Here is a 17,888-nt window from a genome sequence, read left to right as displayed (position 1 = left end):
CTTCAACTTCATTCTTTCTTAAAGATTTAAAATATTAAAATATTAAATATAATATATAATTTGAACACACGAGCTATATAAATATTTGTACTGACAATACAATTGCACGAAACCTCAAGTAATTTATATCTTTTTACGTGAAACTTTCCACATTATTGGACCTATTCTTTCCTGCACTACATTAAAAAAATATATAAGAAATTTTAGTAAACGTTTGTTTGAATAATATTTAATTCAAATTAATTGAAATAATTATTAATATTTGATTTAAATTAATAAATAATATTGAAATAATATTAATATTTGATTAAAATTAATTTGATTCAACGACCAGTAAATATTTATTTACCATACGTAAACATATTAAAAACAAATATATTTGTTAAAATTTTGTATATTTTTCTCAATGTAGACTGCACTAGAACTTTCTTTCTCGCTTTAACCAAATATCAAACATATTTTATTTTAAGTTTTAAAAGTGTATTTCTATTTATGAAAAATAGACATTTTTTTTCTATCGAAAAACGACGCAATCGTTATCGAGCCGATTCAAATCGACCGCCACGGTGCTGGCGTTGGACGACCGGGCGGGGGCGCTCCGATCGCTGCTGAGTTGCCGATGATCGCGCGCTTATTTATCGCACATCGCACGGGATTTCGTTACGGGCGACTTTAATCAGCGATAAACGGCGTATTTCGCGTCCGCGGATCGTCATATACAACGGCGTGCGCGTCCGCCGGCAATTGGCCGCGCGGTAGCACCGCGTACCGCCCTCTCAGTACGTTATGGAATGCGCGACGGACTGCTACCGTGTTACGCGGCTCCGCACGATGCCCGGCCGTAGAGGCACGCCAACGGACCGGAATACGTACGTGCGACGCGGCCGTGGCTACGACGTCTCGCCGCCTGACACTGGACACGGTACGTGCCCCTGCCATCGACTATCGTGCATCCTTCGACCGTTTGTCGATCACGCGAGTCCCCGTGTCATTTCTCGCCGCCGTCGCCGTCGGTAGCACAACGTATACGTGGCAACAGAGCGAGTGTGGCCGCTGTGCCGTGCGAGCGCTGTGTGCTCCGTGGGTGTCACTTCCTAGTCCGCGAGGGATCCCGTGGCGTGCGTTCGCCACCGATTCGTGGGGACCCCGCATTTGATCGTATACCCCGCGTAACGTACGCCGCGTCTTGGAACGGGGATCATCAGCCCCGTGTCCAACGCGACGCGCAACGCGGGACGGAGACGGGGACGGGGAAACGAGAACGGGAACGCGAAGCGACGCGACGCCGCGGATCCCCGTGCGTGATCGGAACCCCCTCGGGGGTGTGCTCAACACCTCGGTCACCCGCCGACAACGAAACGTCGGCGTCGTCGACCCGGTGTTACGTTCATCCTGTTGCGCGCGCGATCTGCCATTGAAGACTCTTCTCTTATCTTGGAACGAGCGAATTCCTGGATCTTGAAGAATCGGGGGTTTAGCGTCGTCGAGCACGTTGCCGAAGGATATTGAACTGCCGTTCGCAACGTCTTTTAGGAGCCAGGAAGCAGTCCCTTCTCAGCGAAGATAGCTCGGTGGGAATTTATAATGGTGTAAGTTGGCCTGTTGCCTACTGGCTTCTGGTGTTACACATAAGTCATCGTCTACCGCGCTTCTGCCGTGTTGCTGATATCCAAAGTGACTTTGCGTTTGTACAAAGAAGTGCGCGTACATTTTCAAGCTCACAGAGTAATAATAAAGCAGGATAATTGCATGAAAAAGAAATAGAAAAATGTTTGAAGGAATTTGAAGAAATTAAAGTGCCAAAGTATATAATCATTTGATAATACTGCAGGTGCAGTTAATAAATCTCAATTATTTCATTTTTCTCTTCAGAACGTCAACCTTATGCAAACGTTTGTATGACTTTCTTCACAAAAGTCCCATGAAAAATAAAAAATGTATGTTTAAATTTAGAATCGACTTAATAGCAATATTTAGGCTATGTTTCAAAAATTCATTGCCAGTAGTAGAAATCTATAGTACATGTAACATAAACTATAGACTTTTAGCACTGGCAATAGATTTTGGAACAGCCTTGATCAGTAGATTTTAATTAGTCATTAATCATAAGGTATGGAATCCATATTATGAATATATGAGATTAAGAGGTCTGTAAACCAAGTCCCATCTTGGCATGTAAGATAAAGAAATTGGCTGCATTCAATAGAAAAAGCAGCTTTGTAATTGTTGCAAAATTTTTTGATATGATTGGTTGTTTTCCTTACTGGCTCTAAATATATAAACCAATCATATTGAAAAATCTTATAACAATTACAAAGCTGCTTTTTTTTATGAGTTAGTCATTGTAAACCAAGTCTTTTGATGTATGAGCTGAAGTAATAAATTTTATTCTATTTGCAACAGGTATTCCCGGTGGGTCTGCTTATCAGCTGACTACAATGGCTAACTACAATGGACTGACACAGAATACGATCGACTTGGTACTTGGATGCTCCTCTCTTTGCGGCATCTCTTGCATAAAAGAGTTAGCTTGACGAGAGTTGATGGTGCACCCTGTTGCTGTTGTCCTCCAGTCAACGTAATGGAGGAGCCGGTTAAGAAAAAGCAGCGCATCGAGATTAGCGCAGGTAGCAAAAACTTGCTTGCCGATATCGAAGAGCTACAGAGGAACCTGCTTGCTCGATGCTTGTGCAATATGCCGGAGAGCAGTTTGCGCAAGCCGTTCACCAGCTTTACAGTGGAGGAGACTGACGGTAGCATCCGTTATGCTGTTCTGTCTGATTGGAACACAGTTCAGATCCTGGAGTATCTTAGCGCCCTGCAGCTGTTGTTCGAGCTGGCCATCAAGCAGAACGCGAAGAATGTTATGTGCAAACGAGTGGCGGACGTCTGCGACGCGGTGGCGCGGAACGAGCATGGCATCGTCGATCAGATTATCGACCTATCCTACACGACCAATAAATTCGTGTCGTATGCAGCGAGTCGCGTGATCGCATCGTTCTTCATCGTCTCGAGAGACAATGTGGAAACCGCCTGGTTGGAGAAACTCACGCAGTCCCTAGTTAACACGCATTCGCCCAACCAGATGCTGTTCACCCTGGATGTGGTCAAGAGAGTGGTCGAACATAAAGATTGTAGTATACATCCAGAGGATGGAGACACATACGTGCCACCATCCGGTTGCAATACTTTCGTCATCACAGACTTTGATAGTACGACGATCAAAGCGATGTGCGTGAAGGCGCTCGAGTCTAAGTGGACCATTCTTGTGTCCAAGTTCAATGACATTCTTGGGGCGTACACGCCGCAACACGCGTCCGTTGTCATCACATTTCTACATTTGTGGGAAACCATTATTTCGGTCAAAGCCAATCTTTCTGTCATCGACACCAAGACGTTTTATTCGCAGCTGAATAATCTCGTGCTGTTATTAAATGCTAATGTGCCAGGCGTAATCTGGCGACATTTGCTTAGACTCTTCAACGAGGTACTGTGCTATGGTAGTACTTTAGCACTACAAGACGTACTACCGGACGAGCCGTGCTCCCTAGCGCATCTGATCGTGCGCGCCGTCAAGGATTGGCGTTTGCTCGATGCGTTGCCGTATCGTCACGGTTCTGGCAGGTTTGGCGGTGGCACTAGCGAGGGTGATCGTCCTCTGCTGCAGAAAATGGTGCTGTTAGTGCTGAAAAGCGTCGCCGTGACAGTACGGGAGACACGCAGCGACTCCAGCGACTCGTCCCTCGGTTCTGAAGTCGAAGATCTCGATGAAGACATGGCGGTGATTGAGAGGAGTATTCGCGAAGTACTACGTCAACTGGATCAGTGCGTAAAGGCGTTGATGCCCTTTCATCCGGAGATGCCGCTGTCGCAATGGGTCGTCCAGATGTTTCATGACCAGGATGATTTTCTCATAGAGGGTATGGTCTGCTGTCTAGATGTTGCCGTGGGCTTATTCTATCGCGGTCCACCACAAAATGATCTGGGCCAGATGCTCAGCCCTACGTTGACCTTTGTGCAATTTATTCACGCCGTATCACACGACCCGGGCGTTCTGCTGGATCTGCTTGTCAGTAACGAGACTTGCTTTCTGCTGTATCTCTTGCGATTTCTCAAGTACATTAAACGTAATTGGATTGAATTCGTCAGGTGTTGCGGCCGTGAGCTAGACAACACCATGACTGTACTGATAAGACTACGATTGTCCATTGATCGGTTGGTATCCAAGAATCTGTTTCCTTATAATATTATTCCGGTTCTTCGTCTACTCGAGAAATGCGAATCTTTTTACGAAGGTAACGTGGAGAACGGTTAACAATATCATGTAACATAAAGGAGATATTTGGAGAGATTCGAATCGCCACCAAGTCGACTGAGTGTGTACATTGTATGAATGGAAGTATTCTCCGATCTTAGCTTGGAATATCTATCTAGGCTCGGAGAACGTTTCCATTCATACAATTCCGTTCACAATAGATTTTGCCATCTGTAAAATATCATGTGTAGTGTACAGATTGCCGCATACCGTCCCGTAAACGTGAAACGGTCGGATTGACTCGCCGATTCGTCTTCTTGAGTTTTTCGAGCATCGATGTCGAGGACAGATGTCTTTAATGTTCAAAAAACTCAGGAAGATGAATGCGTTTCTTATTTATTAGTCTTTAGCGAAATTTTTCAATATAGCTGGAATTGCAAGATGGAAAAACTTCCATCTATTTACGAATTAGCGGAGTATTGAGAATTATTCAACCGCGATCAAGTCGGAGTACAAAAAAAAAAAGAACGAAATTCGCGTTGATTAAGTCTCAAAACGAAACTTCGTTTGTGTGTCTTACAGAAATCTAATACTGGACAATTTAATGTTGGAAGTTACTTATTTTAAAAGCACTAAACAATCAGCCAAGTCTGTTTGAAACAAATTTTGTTGATAAAAAGTACTAAATTTGATACAAATTCTGTTATATTCAATGAATGGCAAATTGATGGCAGATGTACAAAAAATCCACTGATAAATTATGAGAATAAATTGTTAACAAATCATGCAAATAAATATACAATAAAATCCACTGAAAATTATGAGAATAAATTGTTAATAAATCGTGCAAAACTTGTTGACAATCTGACAGCAAATTGATAGCAAGAACTAAGAAAGACTGACTAAAACTTTGCTCGGTTTTTGCTATCATATTAGCAAAATATAGGCTTAAAATGTCAATTTGCCGAATATTTTGATTAAACTTGTCAATAATTTGTAAGCAAATTGTTATTTTGCTGACTGGGAATGTTTTTAATATTCACAATAAGTAATCAATCACTACTTTCGAGTATTAAATTTCTGTAAGGAATGGTGCTAATGAATTGTTTCTGACACCATTGAAAACATACATATTGATGTATACCACTAGTGTAATATTTATATGTATACTTCGAGAGCTATTTGTATAATTTCCAGTCACACCTGTAAATGTAACTTTATTGTATTTTGATAAAATACCTGAGAAATCTGTACATATCTCACAAACATCAGAGCCGACTTTGTACCAAATTTTGTTGGACGAAGTTACATAATCTTCCAATAATTCTGAAGGAAACTAAACGAGAAAACTCTTTTCGTTATATTAGTCTCGCATAAATTATAAAGCAGCAAGTAGAAAAGATGTAATACATAGAAAATTGTGTAGTCATCAGATCTGGTCTCGTACAGTTTAAATAAAAACGAACATTTTGTAGTCTCAGATTTCTAATTTAAGAATTAAGAGAAATAACGTAAAATATAATTTGCAAATGTCAATGTTAGAGAATACTTTTGATTAGCATTTTGTATTATTCCTACTCTATTACACACGAAAAATTAAATCTCTTTAATATGATATTTAAAATTTAAGTGGAAGAAAAAAAAACACGACAGTTATTCGCAATTGTTTCGAGATTTCTGATAAAACGTAACTGTAAATAGTGACATTAACAACGCTATACAGGCGTACTACGTATTCAACATAAGATTTCCTTCTGTAAGTAATGTAATACACTAAAATTCTCACATTTTTACTTTTATAATTGTGGTGTCGTTTAATTCAATCTCCCCCTGTGATTAAGGTACGATTTTGCTAGAATCATTGTTATCTTAATTTTACAGCAACGTAGATTCCATATTTTTGCGGAAAGATCAGATTCGATTACAGTTGAAAGATATTTCTTTTTTTCAATCAAATATTTATTATCATCTTTTCCAAACGCAAGTCAAATACAATTGCCATTATCGAAACTTACGATTATAATGTGTAGCCCGGCAGATTGTCGTGATGTCCCACGATTAACTCTTTGTGTCACAACCGTTTTTTTTTTAATTTTGCATCCGGGGATTTTTCAGGTTATTGATTACGAATCAGAGGTCAGAATTTTAAAATTCAAAATGACCGATATCGCGGACTAATAATTAATGTAATTTTTAGTAAAATATTTAATATTATATTATTTATAAAAATAAATATTTAATAAAAAAAGATTTTAATAATAATCTCGAATTCAGATACAGCGACCAAAATACTCCTAAAAACTAAATTCAAAATAATACGACTTTCTTCGTTCTTGGTTCGTTATCAATTCTGCTATTTTGAAAATTTGGAAATTTGGAAATTTTGGAAAATTTGGAAATTTTGATCTCGGATTAGGATTCAATGATCCAAAAAATCCCTAGAACGCCATTATAAAAGATATTCAAATTATTTATTTGGATTTACAGTAAAACATCGATTTTTTCATATTTTTTTAAAAGAATATTAATTTATAATAAAAAAAACGACGTATTGGAAAAATCTTAAAATATTCTGAAAAATACTTTAAAACATTCTAAAGGAATATTTAAATTATCGTTTTGATACTGATAATAGATGTAGTAAAAAATACATTTTTTTTTAAGTACAACTTTAGATAACTATTTTAGTTATAATAATTATACTAATTACACAAATACAAATTTATAGTTGCACTTTTTTTTTAACACTTTATGTTCTAAGGATTCTACGAAAATAAAAAACCAATTAACGTCAAGAAATTCATCAAAATAATTAAAAACTGGAAAGAAGATAAAATTCTTAAAGTATCGTTATAACACAAAGGGTTAATTGCGCAAATAATGTTCGATACATTGATTAGAGCGATGTAACGCGCTTATCTCACCGGGATAAACCGTCCGGATCTCCTTTTTGTTTCTCTTTCTTTTTTTACTTTAGAAAGATCCATATATAGAATTAAGTTTATAACGTTAGCCTTCCTTGGCTTATTTTTTTTTATAAAATTTACGCTACTCTCTATTTAGAATTTGCAAATATAGCTCTAATTTAAACATTCGATCAGAGCGCGATCGAGGAATTTTGTGTCGAGATGGATAGCTTCCAGAAACACAAAAAATTTCTTACTGAATATTTATATTTGTGTATTAAATCATTATTTATATACCTCTGTACTTCGTCAATAAATCACTATTTCACAGCATCATTTTCCCATTTAAAATGAAAACTTATCGGTATCGTATGTTAAGTTTTTTTTCCCCCTCTTTTCATAAATTAAACATTTAATTGCATTCTTTCCCTCTTTTTCTCTCTTCGATTCAAAATGTTACTTTGCTTCAAGTAAAACTATTTATCGCATATTATACATCGACGTACGAAACGTACGAAACTACGCGAGACTGTACATACCTCCGTAAAATTTTTAACAGAACGGTAAATGTCCACTGCTTTACTGTAACTGCAGCAAGAGTTAGTTCAACAAGCTTCACTAAATTAACAACAAAATCTAAGTTACGTAGCCCATTATTTAGCGTGTAGTGTGTTCAACAGTGTGGATCATTTATCGCGTTTTATATTTCTCTCTCTTTCTTTCTTCTTAATTTAATGTTTTGTTTGCTTTTTTATTCGTTGCTATACATTCCCGTACTATCTGTAGGTATAATAAACCGCTAATCGTTCGTAGCATACAATGAAACATTCTCTCTCTGTACACGTTATCTAAATGAAAAATGTTCAATGTTCGTCGCGGCAGAAGCGATTGAAGCGATTTACGTAACGACATATGCGCGAGGCATCAAGAAAAATTAAAACGTTGCGAGTACCATTAGAGACAGTTTTCCTTTTTTGTCACGAAAATATAATAGACTGTCGTCCGCGTAAGTCCCGACAGTTTTAGATGAGAAGAAAACCGCCAGCACGTGTTTACTGCATATGTAAGCTGCATACTAAAACAAATTCTACCTCGTAAGCTTAAAATTAAAATTATTCACTAATTTATTTTATCCGATAATAGGTACGTTATGTTCGGATTCAAGGGGGCGATTAAAAACAATTATGCAAAAGCAGAGAAGGAAAATACAATTTGCATCAGCTCATCAAACATTCGCACAAGAACTTACATGAGAATTATTACACAAAGCCGCCCGAGATATACAAACGACATAATAATTTCCGCACGTGTCGTACTTATTATCTTGTTATTACGCATATATATATATATATATATATATATATATATATATATATATATATATATGTATATATATATATATATATATACTTATTGTTTCGACTATACCTATCGGTGCACACGAGGCTTATACTCAACGTTTTATTGCACTTTTACATCGAGCCGCCTCTTCATCTTCTTTTTTTAATTGAAAAATCAATATACAAATAATATAATTAAAATTCGTCTACGAAAAAGAATTTCGGAATCGTGATGTGTTTACTAGGATTTAATTAAAATCAATTCTCGTTCTCCTTCTCATAGGAAATGAGCTAAAAAAAAAAAAACAAAATATTTGCGAATTTATAGGGAAAGTGTGTTCTTTGTGGTAGAGATTATTATATTAAACAGCACGCGCGCGCATGTATATATCGTGTAACTGCGAAATACAATCGGATCATTAACACGTGATCTCTCTACTACCCAGAAGCCTTTATACGTTCTATAGCAAAAGTAGTGACTTTCTCTATTTTTCTCGCTCCCACTTTAGTTGCGCTTCGTGTTTAGCCTGATAATTTAATCGCGATTTGCCGTTCGGCTAAACCGATGAAAATTTCCGTCACTCCTGTATTAAGTAGTCGGATGATATGAGCTAATTAGTGCCGCGTCCACCGGCTCCATACATGACGGACATGTCAGCGAGCGCAGCAACCAGTCGTCGATGCAGACCGCGTGGTAGGTGTGCATGCAGGGTAAATAGCGCACTTCTTCGCCCGCCTGCAGCTCCATCATGCATATCACGCACTCGCCCTTTTTAGCACCGTCGTACTCCCGCATCGGCAAATGCTGTATCAGTCCTATACGTTTCGCAATTCTCACTTGTTGTTCCTCTTCGCTCAAACCGGCAGAGCCAGTAGTCTGTACTAAATTGACTCCGATCCCACGACCAATATGCAAGTTGGTAGATTGTAAATGACGTTCCCTCGTAGCGATCGACGGATAATAAGCTGCTTGCTGTAGAATATTAAAAAATTAATTAATATTCAACCATAACATTTTTCCACATATTATTTGTAGATCCTTAGAACTTGCAAAAGTACAGAAAAGTTATTTAACAGAATATATATATTTCATTGTCAAAATTGAGTAAGAGTGTTTATGCCACTGCATTTACTTTATATACAGCAGCATTCAATGTATACTAATCCAATGTAAATGACTCCATTAATTATAATCTCTATATTTAAAATCAGGTCTATTTAATATTCGTAATTCATTTTTATATTTGAGACTATCTTAAGTACAGTCTTAAGATGTCATAAGCCAATCAATGGCTGTGTTCAGCTGACTCATCTGTTGAGTCTGCTAAACACAGCCTATGACTGATATTCATAGGGTTCTTATTTTAAGACCATCTTAAGTAATATCTTAACAAGCTAATATATTCTTCTGATTAGTTCATAAAATGTTAAAACTGTACTTAAGATAGTCTTTGATAGTATAAATGCTGGCCAGATATCTGCATTAACATCTTAAGATATTATTTCAGACAGTCTCAACATAAGAACTAACTGTGAATACTGGTTTATAGGGCTGCATTAACATCTTAAGACATTATTTAAGACAGTTTTAAAATAAATATGAATATCACCTTATATATATTCAAATAAAGAAGAAATGACAGACAAAGGAAGAATATCATAGACAAGTCAGAGAAAAGATATATTTAAGGAGACAATATTATCACTACTTGTATCATTCTACCTTTATTTTATGTTTAATAAAGAATAAAAAATAGAATGATACAAAGAATGCTAATAGCATCTTCTCAAATAAACTCAAAGATTATAAAATATTTCGGGTAAGATACAACAAGGGTGATAAGACAACAACAATAAACAGTAACGACGATGTACGTGAATTACGTTGTAGGGGATTGGTGGTCCAAGACCCTCCTGCGAAGATCCGCTTGTGGATACATTGGGTTCGGGATTATTGCTCAGGAGAGTGGTATTGTCCTGTTGGTTGCCGGTGGCGCGTTTCAAGCAGTTGCCCATGGTTCTCTCTTTCTTTCTCTCTCTCTTTGTCTGTTTCTCTCTCTCTCTCTCTCTCTTTCTCTCTCACTGGCGGCGAGCTGTCAGCTTTGCAGATCGCTCACACGTCGCATTCGCACGTCTACTCCAGATCGCGATCCCGCTCTCTCGTTCCGCGCGAGCGATTACAGGCTTCCGTGAAGACACGGTGACGACGGCGACAGCGCGACAGCGATTTTTGACGCACATTTGACGACCGTGCTGCTTGCCATTTCACCTGTATCGCCGCTCGTCGCGGCGCGACAACATCCACCGATGACTTGATGCTCGGCAAACGTGATCGAGGTGTAACGATGCCGTCGCAATAGTTGTCCAAGCACAGCCGTCACATACCCCTCACTGATTACTGATCAGCAGCAGCAGACTCACTACTCACTACCAGCTGAGCGTCGCCATGATGCGTGGAACTCAGCAGGCGATTCGTCTCATTCGTCTGCGCATCATTATGGTAACGGAAGTTGGTCGATTTCAATGCATCACTCTCGCGACGATTTCCTCGATTTTATCTCAGCTTTGTGCGCAGATTGAATTGAATGATTCCTTAGTTATCCCTCTCTCTCCCTCCTCACAAAATTTTTGTCCATGATGGAAGTAATGGAAGTAACAAGATGTGCTATTGCGCAGGCATTTTTACTGGCCAATGAGAGAGACTGAACTCAGCCATCTTGGACAATTTAAGTGCATATAATTAAGGGAAGATTCATGCAAAAAAAATTAAATAATAACTATGGTGAATAAATGTTACAAAATATTGGGTCATCTAAAAAGTATCCGCGGTACTTTGTCACTAGATATATGACCATCAACACACATCTAGTGACAAAAAACCGCGGATACTTTTTAGATGACCCAATATAATGCATAACGTTTAAAATGTTAATCTTTATTAATTAAAATTTTTATATTATTTAGAGGTTTTATTTGTACTATATAATTCATAAATATATTATATTATATTCTTGATGTATTATTTTTATCTATGTCACTGACGAGATACTATTGAGTGCTTTCCATTTGATGACACAAGTCTACACAAGCATCGTTCTATCCTTGTTCATTCAGAGAGTGACAAAGATAGAACAAACTTGTGTCGACTTGGTCATCAAATGGAAAGCACTCATATTAAAGACCGACATTCTTATGGTTTCGGCACACCAGGGTTTGACTATAATTAATAATAAGGGATTCCGCACAATAAAGGGAACAGAGAACAGAGAATAAGAATTTCAACCTATCAGAAACTGTGTATTCCACAATACATGATTTCTGATAGGTTGAAATTCTTATTTTCTGTTCTCTGTTCCCTGTTTCTTTTATTGTATGGAGCCCCTAACACCTGTCGTTCGACCCCTGTAACAGGGATATACTCGATTGTAGTTGGTTGGTTTTTATTATTTTTATTATTCCGATTTAAACTCTCGATGGAAACTGGGCAGTAACCTTCGAGGATGCGCAGTAGGAGAGTGAATTGTAGAAAAAATTTGATTGGCTATTTCAATATGCCAACGCTATTATACGCAGGAAAGTGTATTGTGATCAAAATTTGATGGGTTGTTTCCAGTATTGCTATCGCCATTACGCACAATGGCTGCGTTCAGCGGATTCAACAGCTGAGTGAGCGTTCGCTGTTATTGGTGTATTCTTTTAGATCATCCAATCAGCATTTTAGATCTCCGCTGAACACAGCCAATGATACACATTGAGCGAGTTCAAGTCGGCAAAGCGGCTTGGTCTGCTTGCCGAGTAATTAAACATGATTGGTTGGATCCACAAGTAAGAACCAATCATGCTCATTCGCTCGGCATGAATGCCTAACTATTTTGTCATCTTGAACTCGCCCATTGACTAATCAAACCTCGCCACAAATGCTTTGAATTTAATGCACCAATTAGAAGAAAGAATTTTACAAACTGACCAATTAAAAAACACTTCAAAGCTTTTGTAGCATCGCGTTGACCATACCCTTTGTATTCTTACATCATGATTGCCGAGTGTGCCGTGTGGCAGTCGTGTCGCGTTCGTAGTGTTCGTATTTCGAACCTCAAAAGGACGATTACTTCTGGAAAGGACGGTTAATCTCTGTGAATCTGACGAGGGCGAGTCCAGGTGAATTGAGGTAAACCTGCAAAGAGACTTCCGACTCGTGAGCCAGAGAATGGATGGTCATCGGGCGTCGCGATTTCTGGCGCTCGCGGCATCGATGAGCCTACTTCTGGCCACGTACACGCCGGGACATGTAGCCGGCTCGGGAGTGTTGCAGATACGCGGTATACCGGTGGCGAAGAACTCGTTGTACCGGCCGGACCGTGATTTCGAATGCCTGGACGGCAGTCGGCTGATATCGTTCACCCAAGTGAATGATGACTATTGCGACTGTGGGGACGGCAGTGATGAACCCGGGACAGCAGCTTGCGCCAACGGTGTCTTCTACTGCGACAACGCCGGTCATAAGCCCGCCTATATACCATCATCATGGGTGAACGACGGCGTGTGCGACTGCTGCGACACAAGTGATGAGTACGCGTCCAGAGTGGAATGCATCAACAACTGCAACGAGCTGAGTCGGGAGGCCCGTTTGGTGCAACAAAAAGTGGAGCAATTAGCACGAGAGGGTAACAAGCTGCGTGTAGAGCTAGTGGCCAGAGGTAAGACCATCAAAACGGAGCATCAGTCACGTTTGGCCAAGCTGAGAACGGATTACACAGAAGCGGAGTTGATCAAGAAGGAAAAAGAGCTGTTGAAGAAACAAGCAGAGGAATTAGAAAGCATAGCGCTTGAGAAATACAAACCGGCCGAAACAGAACAACCGGCAACTGAAGAAGCTGTTGGGGAGGAGGAAGAGGAAGACGAGGACTTGAACGTTTCTGAAGTGGAAGATTATTTCAAAATACTGGATTCAGACTCCAGCGGTACAGTAACGCTAGTGGAACTGCAAACCAGGGCTACATTTGATAAGAACAGGGACGGTGCTGTGTCAGAGGAAGAAGCGTTGTATTTCCTTGGCGATAAGAAGGAAGTCACTCTACAAGAGTTTACAGATAACGCTTGGGCAAACATCAAGCCTTTCTTGATGTTGGAACAAGGTAGATAACATCTAAGCTCATCATCTTTTTTTTCTACAGTCTGTAAACTATCAATTTCGTTACGTAATTGCAGGTATATTCAAAGCGGCAAAGGAGAGAGGAGAGATAAACGAGCATCAGCCTACGGACGACTTGGATCATGAGAAGGAAGGAGAAATTCTTGATGGAGAGGAAGAGGAAGTACCTGAGGAGGAACACGAGAAGGAATCACCAGAACCGGAAATTCAGTACGACGAGGAAACGCAGGCACTCATCGATGAAGCTACCAATGCTCGCGAACGTTTCCAGGAAGCAGAGAAGGCCATCAACGAGTTGCAGTTGGAGATTGGACAGTTGGAGGATAAGCTAGGCCGTGATTATGGGCCTGAAGAAGTGTTTGCGTCGCTTGACGGCGAGTGCTTTGAGTACACGGACTTGGAGTATATTTATAAACTGTGTTTCTACGCCATGGCAACCCAGAAGTCCAAATCCGGTGGTAGCATCAATCTTGGCCACTGGAACGAATGGATCGGACCGACCGGTGCCAAATACACTAAGATGAAGTATGATCGAGGTCTCACCTGTTGGAATGGCCCGGCGCGTTCCACAATTATCACTTTGTCATGCGGAATGGAAAATAAGCTTATGTCCGTAATGGAACCGAATCGCTGCGAGTATGCCATGGAGTTCTCCACACCGGCGCTCTGCAATCCTAACGCAGCGGAGACTGTGGACAAGCACGATGAACTGTAAACTCGTGGATTTGTATAGTAAAATGAAAACGCGATTAGTCGCACATACAATGTGAATGTCAGGCACTTGAGCTCTTTCGGTGGACCGCGAGATGCGAGCATCGAGTTGCAAGGATCGATAAGAAATAACGTTGAAATAACAAAAATTCATCTTTCGCAAGTATTTCCAATGCAATAGCAATTAGTAATGTAGCTAGTAATCTTCTTTATTTCAATGAGTATCTGTTCTTCGGTTGGGACCCAATATTACGTTTTTATTTCCAGATAGCAGTCATTACCGTTTAGCATTTAGGCGATAGAGTTCCACAGAGATTTCGAGACGCTATCGATTATCCTTTTTAGTATCAAAATTTGTACTCTCTTAAAGATGAAATAAGATCATTACCATGGATAAAATATTCGTTGTCAACGGAGCTTAGTCATGTGTTGGTTTGATCAAAAAATTCAATCGCTTTTACATTAATAAATCGTGGATCGTTCGAAATCGTTATAGCCCATTAACATGTTATGTATTTTATCGACCATTATAACTCGCATATCATCGGTCCACAATATGTTAATAAAAAAGGCGAAAAAATTCCTTGATCAACCTAATTAAATACAATACATGAATATATATCATTTAAATAATAATAACTTCAGTAACTTCAGTATTTTGAAACAAGAATGATAAATGTATTAAAATGTTTCCGCTATGTGCCACTATGTACGCAAATTACAACGATTATGATTGCGATCAATAATTCGTCCTTGCATCCGAGAAGTTGCATAATATTGAACTTGATTCGCTAGCGATAAAGTAATTATCTAGGATCTTATCCTGTTTCATGAAACCGCAAAGACCACATTGTTACGCGCGAATTCATTGCCAACGTGTTAAAAAAAAACTCGCTGTTACATTCCTCTTTTTGTACGTACACAAAGAGTTTCTACGTGATCTAAAAACATATAAAATCGTACGTGATGTAACGTCATGACTGACGTAAAAAAATCTGATTGAGATGTACTTTGTATTACTTAGTACACATAGCGTCACAAATATCTTAATATATGAGTTGCACGAGTATCGAAGAAGGAATGAGAAAGTATGAGAAAGAATGAGAAGGCATGTTAAAATATTTGTAACGCCGTGTGTACATACTTCGTACCGATAAGAGAAAAAAAAAGAATCCACATCTTTTTTGGGATTCGATTATCCACACGTACGTATAGACGATGTCCTAATGTTCCGCATTATACACTTAAGTCGGTGATTTTGTAATTTTTTAAGGACGCGCCACGGAAATGGCGCGAATATTGTGGGATGTGCATGTAATAAAAAAAGAGAAAGGGATTCTGTTGTCGAACCGTAATTTGCGATGGCAGCTTTATTTACATCAATGGAAAGAAAATCTGTTGAGTGTAAATGCGCGCGTGTATGTATGTCTGTGTGTAGAATTTCTCTTGTTATTCTGTATATATATATATATATAATATTACAGTAACGTGGTGGTTAAATCCAGTTTTCTTTGTTTTACTCTAAGAGACAATCTTTGCATCTTGCGGGATCCGAAACGTACGTCCATTATCTGAATAACTAAATGGGAGGGGGAGGGATTGATATTTCCCGCATTTCCTATATTTCAGTTTCTCAATTGATTCGGTAAGGCACTTGAAAGGCTACAAAAAATCATTTCTTCCTCGTGAAATTCGAAGAATGTAAGACGATATGCTCTATACAGCCTTTTCAACGCATTCTGGGTCAGCAAGAAAAATTGGGTAATCACATGCTCGTCGCCGACTATCGACAATTTCACAATTTTTCTCTTTATACATCCAGATCATTGTTTTAACAATCTTTTATAGGCATTTAATTAAATCGAGACAAAGTATCAATATCACTTAGTGATATGTTTCATCGACGAAGAATTGTAGGCTCATTTTAACATAATTCGATTACGCATTATACATGTAGGCAGTCTGTGGATAATTCGTGTGGGAGATTAATACGTTTTTTGTATAGAATAAACAGATTTTTCGAGAGCGTCAAAAATATACAATTGCACATGTAACATTCTTCATTTCTTAGACCGTCGTAGCTTACATTTCGCGTCTCTTCTACATTTATTATTGTTAATACTATAATGTGTGCCAAACATATATTTATATATTTTTTTTCTTCAAAATCATTAGAATGATAACGCACAACTTTGCTATTCCTTTCGTATTTACACGATACGGGATAATATACGGTATTTATAAATGCACGCCGAAAGGATCACATCTTTGCTACAACTACTGTACAACTATCTGCGAGTGAAATAAAGCTCCCTATGAGAATGTACGCATTCGCGAATGCGTTTCCGTGATGGTATAATCTCAAATGTTGGAGTTTTCAGTCGTATAAAAAAAAAACCACAAATGTGAGAATTGAAAGATGTTGCAGGTGGGACTGATTTCCCTAATAAATGCATCAACAACGAAGCACAGCCAATTATCAACGTGAACTGAAAGTTTTTTCGATTTCCAAAATTAGACCGCGCTGTCGTGATTACATTTTGATTAATTAATATACAAATATACGAACAAATTTATTTAGAAATAATTTAAATACCAAACCATTCATTTTGGTACTTCAAAAATTTTTACTCTCTCTAGATATATATATTATAATATATATATGTATATTTAAAAGAATATGTCGCAATTGAATACTTTTACTCGTGTGTGTGTATATATATATATATATATATATATATATATATATATATATATGTGATTACGTTGATTGTTTTATGTCGTATCCACAGTTCTGTGGACGATAAAAAAATTGTCTAGGAAAAATAATTATTTGCAAATTTAATTCTCGATTTCCTTCGTTTTTTTTACTCCATTCATAATCCAAATAACTCCAATAGGGAGAATACTAGTCTACAACATGCGTATTTATCAAGCGCTAAACGAGATCGTTTATCTTTTCTCGCATTTCCTGTGTTTTCTCTTTCTGCATTAAGCATCGGTCGCTATAACAAAGCGATCCGCTAATCGAAAAAAGAATCGTGAAACAATGGTTCCATATCGTTCTATCGCGTTCATTTTCCGAGTTTCTCGAACATGATCAGCTTTTCTTTGAAGCTCTTAGTATCAGTGGACACCTCCGATATGTTTCCGTTAAGCATGTTTTGCAGGTCCTCATCGTTCTTATTGCTCACTAGCAGATTGTCGAAAAGCATCTTTGTGTCTTCCTGCTTGGCCACCGGCGATGATGGCTGCGATGTGCTCATTTGCTTCTTCTTCGGATAAATGATGGAGCCTCGTTGATTATTTCCGTTGTCTGTCACTCTAGTCATTATTGTGATGGCCAACAACTGTTGGATACCTAAGTTCTCCTTAGATACTGGCTCAGAAGATTGACGCCAGTAGTATTTATTGTCGGCAGAAATGAGCGATTTGGAGTCTTCGGTATCGTCTCCCATCGACGTTTGATCGGAATCGGTTGCTGGTACGTTTCTGCTAGACCACGAATCCTGAAAAATTATTAA

At 38.6% G+C, this 17,888-nt stretch overlaps 4 protein-coding genes across 10 annotated transcripts in view; 2 read left to right on the top strand and 2 right to left on the bottom strand.

Moving 5' to 3' along the window:
- Window positions 1-36: 36 nt before the first annotated feature.
- On the top strand, window positions 37-6,057 carry lin (protein lines homolog). Of its 2 annotated transcripts, none has more exons than XM_011056789.2 (2): window positions 37-922; window positions 2,404-6,057. In XM_011056789.2, the coding sequence occupies exon 2, from the start codon at window positions 2,489-2,491 to the stop codon at window positions 4,313-4,315; it is 1,827 nt and encodes a 608-aa protein (XP_011055091.2). In that variant the 5' UTR covers window positions 37-922; window positions 2,404-2,488; the 3' UTR covers window positions 4,316-6,057. The 2 variants fall into 2 exon arrangements, with proteins under 2 accessions (XP_011055091.2, XP_011055090.2); XM_011056788.2 differs by lacking the exon at window positions 37-922 and adding an exon at window positions 1,046-1,589.
- A 135-nt stretch (window positions 6,058-6,192) lies between these two features.
- Window positions 6,193-11,194, bottom strand: Rnf11 (Ring finger protein 11). 2 transcript variants are annotated; one of them, XM_011056786.2, is made up of 2 exons: window positions 10,377-11,194; window positions 6,193-9,474 (listed from the first exon to the last, which is right to left on the bottom strand). In XM_011056786.2, exons 1-2 carry the CDS (start codon window positions 10,515-10,517, stop codon window positions 9,091-9,093), a joined length of 525 nt encoding a protein of 174 aa, XP_011055088.1. In that variant the 5' UTR covers window positions 10,518-11,194; the 3' UTR covers window positions 6,193-9,090. The 2 variants fall into 2 exon arrangements, with proteins under 2 accessions (XP_011055088.1, XP_011055089.1); XM_011056787.2 differs by having other exon boundaries at window positions 10,386-11,192.
- Window positions 11,195-12,511: 1,317 nt separating this feature from the next.
- Window positions 12,512-15,700, top strand: GCS2beta (glucosidase 2 subunit beta). The gene is made up of 2 exons (XM_011056784.2): window positions 12,512-13,636; window positions 13,710-15,700. Exons 1-2 carry the CDS (start codon window positions 12,709-12,711, stop codon window positions 14,366-14,368), a joined length of 1,587 nt encoding a protein of 528 aa, XP_011055086.2. The 5' UTR covers window positions 12,512-12,708; the 3' UTR covers window positions 14,369-15,700.
- The window catches only part of LOC105146487 (hypothetical protein), a 98,980-nt gene continuing 96,792 nt past the window's right edge, over window positions 15,701-17,888 (bottom strand). For all 5 annotated transcript variants that reach the window (XM_087405937.1, XM_011056782.2, XM_087405938.1 and 2 more), the window contains one exon: window positions 15,701-17,873. In XM_087405937.1, the coding sequence (XP_087262063.1) occupies window positions 17,439-17,873 (435 nt within the window). In that variant the 3' untranslated portion in view covers window positions 15,701-17,438. The remainder of the gene's footprint in view (window positions 17,874-17,888) is intronic.

Source organism: Acromyrmex echinatior, chromosome 4 (assembly GCF_024713525.1).
Source record: "Acromyrmex echinatior isolate Ae372 chromosome 4, ASM2471352v2, whole genome shotgun sequence".
Classification (NCBI taxonomy): domain Eukaryota; kingdom Metazoa; phylum Arthropoda; class Insecta; order Hymenoptera; family Formicidae; genus Acromyrmex; species Acromyrmex echinatior.
This window is presented reverse-complemented; position numbering and strand designations above follow the sequence as displayed.

What these genes read in the sequence shown, in the direction of transcription:
- lin (XM_011056789.2), top strand. Translation starts at nt 2,489, where the DNA reads ATGCTCCTCTCTTTGCGGCATCTCTTGCATAAAAGAGTTAGCTTGACG.
- GCS2beta (XM_011056784.2), top strand. Translation starts at nt 12,709, where the DNA reads ATGGATGGTCATCGGGCGTCGCGATTTCTGGCGCTCGCGGCATCGATG. An exon ending in TTTCTTGATGTTGGAACAAG is followed by an intron (nt 13,637 to 13,709) that starts GTAGATAACATC and finishes ACGTAATTGCAG; the next exon opens with GTATATTCAAAGCGGCAAAG.
- Rnf11 (XM_011056786.2), bottom strand. Translation starts at nt 10,517, where the DNA reads ATGGGCAACTGCTTGAAACGCGCCACCGGCAACCAACAGGACAATACC. An exon ending in TCCCCTACAACGTAATTCAC is followed by an intron (nt 9,475 to 10,376) that starts GTACATCGTCGT and finishes AATATTCTACAG; the next exon opens with CAAGCAGCTTATTATCCGTC.